This window comes from Echiichthys vipera (assembly GCF_963691815.1).
Source record: "Echiichthys vipera genome assembly, chromosome: 2".
Lineage (NCBI taxonomy): Eukaryota > Metazoa > Chordata > Actinopteri > Perciformes > Trachinidae > Echiichthys > Echiichthys vipera.
The window spans coordinates 2,621,439-2,632,324 of record NC_139827.1 but is presented as its reverse complement, the minus strand read 5'-3'; the positions used below and the strand labels follow the sequence as shown (position 1 = coordinate 2,632,324).

The following is a 10,886-nucleotide window of genomic DNA, read 5'->3' as shown; positions in this document are numbered from 1 at the left end:
TTCGATTTTCATTTGTAACTTGACTGTTACCACTACTAAAACTACCACTACACACACACACATACACACACACACACACACACACACACACACACACACACACACACAAAGTTCATTAGAAAGATAAAGTGTACTTTGTCTCCCGCTGTGAAACCGAGCAGAGATGAGAAAGCTTATTAAAGGAAGACAGGAAAAAGAAAAGAAAGGTAACTGGCACTAAATTAAAACGCCCCTGACTCATATCAGGAAGAAATAATCTACATAGAAATACTGTTAATATTATTAATACATTATGATGAACACACACTACATTAAAAACAAACGTGGTTTTATATGCAAAGACTAAAATAATACACTGACATATTGTGTGACTCACATCGATCAAACATATTTCAGTATCGAAGATGATCAATCGTGTTTTTTTGAGTGAGATGATGAAATCATTTGAAACCCATTGAATCCTAAAAATTAAAGAATTTTGTGCCACAAAAATAAGTTGCGTCTGTTTTTGTTTCTTAGAGCGCACTCACACTGTCCTTCCGCACCGCGACCCTGGCTTTAGGGTCCTTGTCCCCCCTCCCTCTCCCCCCGCGCCCCTGCCCCGTTTGTACTCACACTACCTGGGCCTCGGCGAATGCTTCTTGCCTGTCCATACGTCATCACGCCGTAACACGTCACACGCATTGATGACATCATGGCGATGCGTGGCTTTGTTTCCAAATCTTTCCGTAGACCTCTGAGTTTTTGTGCGTCTTGTTCGACTGTTTTTGAATCTTTTCATCGGCCAAATCTGCAGTAAACACTCCACCTCCGCATCACACCAACGTGAACCTTTCACCGCCATTGTTGTTGTTGTTAAATGTCCGCACATGGTCCGTCGTTTTATTTTCTATGTCCGAACAGGCGCACATACCGCTACTGCCGTAGGGCTTGTGCTCGTGCTCGTACACGTGCGCACACTCGTGCTCGCACATGTGCAAACGGCGCCCGCTAAAGCCCACCTCTTTCAAGCAGGCCGTGGACGGCCCACTGGCCGCGGTTATGCGCGGAACGGGTGCACTCACACTGCTTAAAGGTACTAGGCTTTAGCTGAAAAAACGGTTTTGGCCCGGTACAGAATGACAGTGTGAGTGCGCCCTTAGATGCTAAGTTTACTTTTTCAACAGCAAATGAGCAGTTAATGTGGACTCAGCTGTGGCTCTATTTTCATTACTTTTACCTTAAATGCCTTTAATGTCTTCATCTTACGCACTAAAAAAAGCTACATTTGCAGTCAAAACAAGAAAAAAAACACTCATTCATTCATTCATCTTCAACTGCTGGTCCCTGTCGGGGGTCACGGGGGACTTGAGCCGATCCCAGCTGACATCAGGCGTGAGGCGGGGTCCACCCTGGACAGGACGCCAGTCTATCACAGGACACATAGAGACGAACAGAGACAGACAACCATTCACACCTACGGGTGATTTAGAGTCATCAATGAACCGAACACCTGCACGTCTTTGGACTGTGGGAGGAAACCGGAGAACCCGGAGAAAACCCACGCAGACACGGGGAGAACATGCAAACTCCACACAGAAGGGATTTGAACCAGGAACCCTCTCGCTGGGAGGCAACAGTGCATTCTGCTACATCAACATGGAAGAATTAAACACATACTGTATAAGACCAGCAAGAGCTGGTATCCATTTCAGCAGCGTACCTGCCCAGGTCATTATTATGTTGTGTATTTCATGTGTACACTGTAAAAGGTCACATATTTGGAGGGTTTTTCTCAGCGACACAGAGGAATTACTGGTGTATAGATATATATAAATATATATATTCTAAACTACCATCTAATCTCCTCTCTCGTCTTTGCTTCCAGGATGTGTTTCTGATCTGCTTCTCCCTGGTGAGCCCAGCGTCCTACGAGAACGTCAGAGCTAAGGTGAGTCTCGTATCTGTATATAAAGCATAACTTTACTAATTACTAGTTCTTGATTTTAGATTTCCATCCATCGCTCCATCCCTACTCTATCACTACGTATTTGTATTCAGGGTCATGTGGGTTAAATCACTCAGCCCTTCCATCTCATCACATTGAATATGAACACCAGCATGTGTAGCATTGTGAGATTAAAAGCTTTCATACGCAGCACTCTCATCTCAAGTGCTCTCTCGGTTTTAGTCGCTCCATGTTTTCCCCATTTCTTGTTCGACTTGACATAAGGATGAATTCTGCAAAAACAGCAGAGCCTCGCTCAGAACCACTCACTTCTCCACAACTCTATACAATCCTATAAGAGCATCAACACAATATAACACAGGAAATCCCATCAGGTATATGGATTTGATTCAGTGTAATAAACCTTCCCTTCATTTTGAATCGCATGTGAGTCACCATAGTAACAGGGGACTGGAGCTGTGGGTCTAGGTAGATGCGTTGGTAAGGGAAATTAAAAAAGAGAAGACTGGTTGATGGTAAAATTGTGAATTCTATGAAGCCTGTGAATGTTCTCATTTGTCCAGGTCGTCGTTATCCTCAAAGCAATTTCAGTCAAAAGCAACTGGACTAGGTTATTTGTCTAGGAAGACGTTTCACCTCTCATCCAAGAGGCTTCATCAGTTCATGTACGCATCTGACCAGGCTGGGACTGGACCGGGACCAGGACCAGGACCAGGCTGGGACTGGTCCAACTAACTGGTGTGAGAGCCAGGTATTTAACCTCTCACAAGGCCGATGATGTCACTGAAACCCTTTGTGCTCCAAGTGCCTCAGACCTCCTCTGTTTAGCGAGGTGGTCTGAGACACCACTTATCTCCAGTTTACAATGCTGCCCTTTCATCCCTTCCCAGGAGATTCAACAATCTAACCTCAAAGAACAACTGTTCACACATGTCCTCCTGTGACTCCAACGACTGTCGTTCAGACTAAATAGAGCACTAACAAAGTCCAAACCAACTTCCCACCAACGACTGTCACTCTAACGACGGCCGTTGGCACTTGGAGCACAAAGGGTTCCAGTGACATCATCGGCCTTGTGAGAGGTTAAATACTTGGATCTCACACCAGATTGTTGGTCCAGTCCTTGCCTGGCTCTGGCCCTGGCCCTGGCCCTGGTCCAGTCCCAGCCTGGTCCTGGTCCAGTCCCAGCCTGGTCCTGGTCCTGGTCCTGGTCCTGGTCAGATGCGTACATGAACTGATGAAGCCTCTTGGATGAGAGGTGAAACGTCTTCCTAGACAAATAACCGGTCCAGTTGCTTTTGACTGAAATTGCTTTGAGGATGAATTCTATGAAGTGAAACGTCAGCAGGGGAAAGAGGACCCATTAAACGAGCTGCATTTGGTCCAGAGTACAGATAATTACAGTATGTGGTGAAGATAATGGCACAAATGTATTTTGCAAATGCATGATGGTCACTGCTCTGGCTGGCTAGGTTTGCACTAAGTACACAAACATTATTTGGTCACTCATTCAACCAGCCCCCCATATACGCCAGCTTCAGTGGTGATTGCTCCAAGTGGTGAAATATGTACTGCTGTGTGTACATTTCATTGACTAAATACACGCTAGAAAGCCTCCATCTTTAGTTCAGAATCAGCTCCTTATCACAGGTAACCAGAGCAACTTCCTTGTCATTCATCCCCACAGCGTCACAGCGCTTTACACAGTCAGACTCTCAGCTTCTACTGACTTCAATGGGGAAGCGTAGAGTGGGTTGTTCCACTGCAGCCAAACTAGACGCTCATTGGATAAATGCTGGGCTTTTTCCCGCCCATCGAACGCTCTGTGTCTCTGTGGGTCTATGGGGCAGTGGGCTGGCCCGGACGCTCAGCTTCTGCATGATGATTGAAGGAGCTGTTTGAGGCGGCATCCTTTTTTGATTGACAGCTAAACGAGCGAATGAGCGATCTTGAAGAATAAACACTTAGCTGGTGCTCCTTTGCGTCGAAAGGAGCCAGTTGAGGTGGTTCGGGCATCTAGTCAGGATGCCCCCTGGGCGCCTCCCTAGGGAGGTGTTCCAGGCAAGTCCAGCTGGAAGGAGGCCTCGGGGAAGACCCAGGACCAGGTGGAGAGATTAGATCTCCACACTGGCCTGGGAACGCCTCAGGATCCCCCAGTTAGAGCTGGTTAATGTGGCCCGGGAAAGGGAAGTTAGGGGTCCCCTGCTAAAGCTTCTGCCCCCCGCGACCCGACCACAGATAAGAGGCTGAAGATGAGAAAATAAGACATGTTAAAAGAATTGACTCAAAGAAGCAACAGTATGATTCATCAGGTAATCTTTAATCCCCACATGTCGACACGCTGGCTCGTGAACAGACTATTCCATTGTGCAGGTTGGATTTGCCAATCAAAAACAACTGCCACCACTATGGGCACGGACACACTCTCACTTCTAACTTAATTCTTTTAGCAGATAGCATCTCTCATTCCCTCACTAAGGAAATTGGAGGGAGAGAGAATAAAATGAGTAACGAGTAGAGTGAGAGAGAGGAAGACGTCAGGAAAGGGAGCTACGAGGGGAAGAAGAAGAAAATTATAGCTCAGAGGGAAAGATGTGAGGAAAAGGAGAGGAAATAAGGGGTGTCTGCTTAAGAGACAAGGAGATTGAGAGAAATTATAGGAGGCATCCTGGAAGGGAAAGAAGAACCTCAATCATGTTGTGAAATTATTTCCAAGTTGGGCTGGGAATTTACACATCTACAGCACGCCATTTTGCAATTTGAGACGTATTGCATGAGTCTTTTCTTCATTTCTGAACACATACGTTCACTTTTGTCATAAACGGTACGGAGATAACTCACCAAAAACGTGTGGACCCAATGCAGACATGGACACGGAGTAAAAGTACAAACAGTTATTTAATAAACTACGAACAAAACACAAAACACTACAGGGAAACAGGAAATACAAATGACGAGACGGACGAGGAAACTACGGAGAAACAGAAACAAACAGGATTAGAGTATACTTAACGACGGGGAGCGTGATAACCACAACGAGAGAGGGGACGCTAATCCGGGGAGGGATAGTTTTACCAATGAAGGAATACAACAGTCCGGCGCTGCATGCCTGTCCGCTCAGGGTATAAGTAGCAGACCAGGTGATCAGCGTAACAGGCTGCAGCTTGGGGGGAACGCCTACCGGACCTAGACGACAGGAAACGAGAGGGACACACACATGCAGGGAAACACAGACAGAGGGAGACAAACTCACACAAAGGAAGAGAGGAGGGTACTGACAGAACCGCGTCTTGACGACTTTGTGTTTCCCCTTCTTTCTCTTCTCGTTTTGTTCGCCGTTATATTCTCTCCAGTGGTACCCAGAGGTTCGCCATCACTGCCCCTCCACACCCATCATCCTGGTGGGCACCAAGCTGGATCTGAGGGACGAGAAGGACACCATTGAGAAGCTGAAGGAGAAGAAGCTGGCTCCAATCACCTACCCTCAGGGTCTGGCTCTGGCCAAGGAGATAGGTAACGCTCGTGGGGTCCTCTCAGGGCTTGTACGACAGAGATTTGTAGCCTCTTTGTCTGATATTATCCACGTTACTGTATTGTAGATTAAGGAAAATGTGATCAATGTATTATGGATAGTTCGCCCATGATGTAGGTTGATTTGTGAATTGTGTTTTCTTGGATTACTGCCATTACTGTGGAGGTGTATTGAGTGCACTGACAGTGAAAGCATTAATAATTGGATCGATCGTGGTCACAAATCATCGTCTCCGACAGATGAAAGTAGCCTGAATGATGTTATTACAATTATTAAAAGTAATATTAAAACACACGTGATGCATCTTTCATGACATCAGCTTTAAGAGAAGAAAACTTTTGTTGTTGCCAAGTTTTAAAAGCTGCAGGAATCATTTAAATTTAAAATTATTGTTTTTGTACCATGGATTAAATGACAAGCCCACAGAGAGAACAAGAACAAAATGGCCAAAAAAGGTATCTGGTAAACATATGTGTGTCCAGGCCTGTGTGTATAATGTAGAACAGGGATGTCAGAGTCAAATACATCAGAGGGCCAAAAAAACATATTTGCTACAAGCCGAGGGCCGGACTGGTTCAATGTTTATTAAAACATATTAAAATGATGCATATAACCTGTTGAACCAAGACCAAACACAGTGCACCGTGTTTTATTTAATGATTAAATGAATAATCCAATATTTTTGTTCGGCTCTGTCAGTGATTTTCCAACAGGCTCACAGACAAAAACAAACTTGTCCTGTACATTAAATGAATAAAGCAAGATTTTCTTATGACTTTAGTTATTTCAAGGAAAACATTTTCAACAACAAACAGCAAAGAATTAAATAAAACGTGTTTCTTAATATCAAGATAAAGACGCACAGCTGTGTGAACATGTGCTCTGCCTCCCACAGAGCTTCAAACACCCTGTTCTCATCGTCCACCCTCCCTTTAGCCAGTATTGGGAAGTGCTGGAAGTTGACGGCCCACTTGCGGCGCTGCAGTGAGTTCGCGGGCTACCATTGCATTGTGGGTAATGTAGTTTTGATGCGTGAAAAACACCAGCAGGCGGCTGTGGCGTGCGGGCCGGTTCTAAAACTAATCAAACATCATCCCTGGGGCCAAGATCATTCATTCGCAGACCGGATCTGGCCGCGGGCCTTGACTTTGACACCTATGATGTAGAATAACAGTGAGACGTTTTTTTTCTCCATTGGAGATTAATGAAAGTTCCTTTAAAAGTGCTGCCTAATTGTAATGGATACATACATGAATGTGCAGGCTTGTAATTGCAGCTTGTTTCTTTCAGCTGACTTATCTTCATGTTTCTTTGTGTAGTTTTACGAATAATATTCTGTGTGTCCCTTTTCTGTGCGCGTAGATTCAGTGAAGTACCTGGAGTGCTCGGCTCTGACTCAGCGCGGTCTGAAGACTGTGTTTGATGAGGCCATCCGCGCCGTGCTCTGTCCCCAGCCCACAAAGGTCAAGAAGAAGCCCTGCTCCCTGCTGTAAACGGTAAGACATAAACACAGAAGGAGTGTGGCCGAAGCGAGGGAACAGTAGGCCTTTACCACGGCAGACATCAGCACTGTCGCCTCACAGCAAGATGGTTCCTGGTTTGAACCCCGGATGGGGCCCTTCTGTGTGGAGTTTGCATGTTCTCCCCGTGTCTGCGTGGGTTTTCTCCGGGTTCTCCGGTTTCCTCCCACAGTCCAAAGACGTGCAGGTGTTCGGTTCATTGATGACTCTAAATTTCCCCGTAGGTGTGAGTGCTTGTCTGTCTCTGTTTGTCTCTATGTGTCCTGTGATAGACTGCCGTCGTGTCCAGGGTGGACCCCGCCTCACGCCCGATGTCAGCTGGGATCGGCTCCAGCACCCGAGACCCCATTAGGGACAAACGGTTGATGATGATGGATGAATAGGCTTTTCCTGGATCATGAGTCTGAAGGTCTGAAAAGGGCGACACGGTGGTGTCGTTGTCAGCACTGTCGCCTCACAACAAGAGGGTTCCTGGTTCGGATCTCAGCTGGGGCCCTTCTGTGTGGAGTTTGCATGTTCTCCCCGTGTGTGCTGGGTTTTCTCCGGGTTCTCCGGTTTCCTTCCACAGTCCAAAGACGTGCAGGTGTTCGGTTCATTGATGACTCTAAATTTCCCCGTAGGTGTGAGTGCTTGTCTGTCTCTGTTTGTCTCTATGTGTCCTGTGATAGACTGGCGTCCTGTCCGGGGTGTGCCCTGCCTCACGCCCCATCGGCTCCAGCCCCCAGCGACCGCTACAGGGACAAGCGGTTGAAGATGAATGAATGATGAATGAGTCTGAAACACATCTTACTCAACCTATGAGGGATCTTGATCATGTACTTTGCAGAAAGTATTGGCTTAAACTAAAATATCATCCAAGGTTTCTTCTTGTTCTTCTTGTTCTTCACCAAACACACAGTTTCACACACTTGACAGAGGACGAAAATAAACTACAGAGAAACACGAAGGGTGAAAACGTGGCAGTCATTACGCAAAGAGACACGCCGCGAGACAAAGACAGACATAATAAGAAACAGACGATAATACTCAGATGATAAAAGCAGAATCGGAGTTCCTTTCACATCACTTGTGAAATTATTTCCAAACCTTGAGGGCAGATATCTAATTTGCCAGGAGGAGGACAGACTCATAATGCAATGAGCGAGACAGCGCAGCAGCCATTTGACAGCAGACGATCCGAGCCTCGTCTTCACGGGAGATACATTAGCAGCTGCGACACAGTCAAAGGGAAAATGGGCTAATTTAGAACTCCTGCCTTGTTTTCAAATTACCATAATCATGGCAGAACTGATAGCATCCCGCTGGCATTTCGATATGTCAAGGTGCAGAGAGATTTTATTATTTTTACAAAACTGCACGTAGAAGAATGAGTCATTTCTTTGTTGAGTGAATCCATTCTTTTCATTCTTAACCCTCCTGTTGCCCTCAAATTTTACTGACACTATTTATTCTAGGGGTCAATTTGACCGTAGCAATTTAAAACATCTGGAAAATGATCAGAATCAATTTGTGACTCAAGTCATTACTCAAGTGAGGAGTTCAAGTACCTCGGGATCATGTTCACGAGTGAGGGGACGATGGAACGTGAGTTTGGCCGGAGAATCGGAGCAGCGGGGGCGGTGCTGCAGTCGCTCTACCGCACCGTTGTGACAAAAAGAGAGCTAAGGGAAGGCAAAGCTCGGGATCTACCGGTCAATCTTGGTTCCTACCCCCACCTATGGTCATGAAAGCTGGGTCATGACCGAAAGAACGAGGACGTGGGTCCAAGCGTGTGAAATGTGTTTCCTCAGGAGGGGGGCTGGAGTCTCCCTTAGAGAGAGGGGGAGAAGTTCAGCATCAGTGAGGAACTCGGAGTAGAGCCGCTGCTCCTTTGTGTTGAAAGGAGCCAGTTGAGGTGGTTCAGGATCATCTGGTAAGGATGAACCCTGGGCGCCTCCCTAGGGAGGTGTTCCAGGCACGTCCAGCTGGGAGGAGGCCTCGGGAAAGACCCAGGACCAGGTGGAGAGATTAGATCTCCACACTGGCCTGGGAACGCCTCAGGATCCCCCAGTTAGAGCTGGTTAATGTGGCCCGGGAAAGGGAAGTTTGGGGTCCCCTGCTGGAGCTGCTGCCCCTGAGACCTGATCCCAGATAAGATATTGAAGATGAGATGAGATGAGATGAGATGAAGTTAAGTCGGGTACTTTATGTATATAAAGTATATATTTGAATTGTACAATAAACAATTATAATAATGATTAAATCATCCAGATTATCAAACTGACCCAAAGGAACACCGATGCGACAAGTACATGTACGATAAAAACAATAAAAAAATATATATAATCATGACAATTTTAGGTTTTTTATGAGTTGTCCCCATAAAATGAGGAAAAGTCATAAATATAAAGCAAAAAAATGTCATTATTTAAAGATGTTAAACATTAAATGGGGTCAAATTGACCCTTAGGAGAACAGGAGGGTTAATATTGAATAGGGAGTACATTTTCTCCGGTGACCATCTCACCCTGTGTGTGTGTGTGTGTGTGTGTGTGGTAATGAAGAGTCATGGTCTTCTTTCTTTTGGATCCTTGCAGAAGCAGAAAGAAGAGAGAAAGACGTTCGGACTGATGACCCCAGCGTACAGAGAAGAGGATTCGACAGTTCTGTCATGGGTGCTGATCGAAAACTACAACCAGACTTCTACGAGTTAAATAAATGACTGTGCAGTTATATTAAAATGATAGCCGACCTCTCTGTACAGCATACTCTGATACTCTGAGACTGATTTATAAAGTGCATTACAGACGCAGCACCGTGCAGAATTAAATACCCCCTTTTATCAGAATGAATCACTTGTGTTGATGAAGCGAACTGCCCTCGTGAACACACTATAGATTCACACCTTTAGCTTAAATGTAACCAGCAGCAGAACGTCAAATAACTGTTTAACTGAGAGTGACGAACAATGATAAAACACGAGGATCGGAAATGTAGTCGTCGTACGAGCAGGGGCCTGAATAATGTTGTATTTGAATAAAAGTTATTAACAGACGTATTATTTGTTGTGATATTAAAATAAAAGACATTTTATCAAGTAAAACGTCTGCAGAGAAAATGTTATTTCCGCTGATGAATGAGAATAAAACCTGTGGCGCGGTTTCCTGTGAGCAGCCTCTTCTCCGTGATCCCAGCAGATTAAATGATTATAGTTAAAGAGCTCAGTGCGGAGGGTCTGCTGCAGGTAACGCTAACATATCGGACTGCATTTCCAGCATCTGCTACAAGCGTCGTCTGTCTTACTTTGCTTTCCCAGAGGGCAACACATCAAGGCAGTAATATCAATCTGATTTATCTGTTTGTGCTGATAAATGGTGAAAAATGGGGGATAGGTTATCACCCCACCAGGTGCTCATTATTTGTGTAAATGACTGTGCACGGGTGTGTCAACATGTGTTGGTAAAGGAACGATCCCCTATAGCTCAAAGTGAATCCCATAACACCAGGACAACAGGGTTAAAGGCAGAATTAATGCAAAACACTAACACTGTTCTTCTGCGGGGAAGGTTTTTCGAGGGAGCAAAGTGTGTTTGTGTCCTTCACAGAAATCCTAAGGAGGTAGTCAGGGTGGATGGTGGCCATGCAAAGGATGCCAGAGACCAGCGTTTGCATCCTCTGAGTCCTGTCTGCGGGCGGTTTAGTCAACACAAGCACGTTGGTGATTGTGATTCCAGTTAAATATCAATAATGTAAATAAGGTAACTTTTATTGTAGTAGGCTGCTTACAAACACATAGACAACATTAATGACATTGACAAAAACAAGAAGACATTGACATAACAGTGGCAACAGTTCTCCAGACATAGAGACGGGGTTAAAATCTCTGAAATATACCTATATAAACATA

At 45.4% G+C, this 10,886-nt stretch overlaps 1 protein-coding gene across 1 annotated transcript in view; it reads left to right on the top strand.

Moving 5' to 3' along the window:
• The window catches only part of rac2 (Rac family small GTPase 2), a 22,239-nt gene extending 12,163 nt beyond the window's left edge, over window positions 1-10,076 (top strand). The window contains exons 4-7 of the mRNA XM_083928182.1: window positions 1,868-1,930; window positions 5,302-5,461; window positions 6,843-6,976; window positions 9,577-10,076. Coding sequence (XP_083784308.1) covers window positions 1,868-1,930; window positions 5,302-5,461; window positions 6,843-6,973 — 354 coding nt within the window. The 3' untranslated portion in view covers window positions 6,974-6,976; window positions 9,577-10,076. The remainder of the gene's footprint in view (window positions 1-1,867; window positions 1,931-5,301; window positions 5,462-6,842; window positions 6,977-9,576) is intronic.
• Window positions 10,077-10,886: the final 810 nt, after the last annotated feature.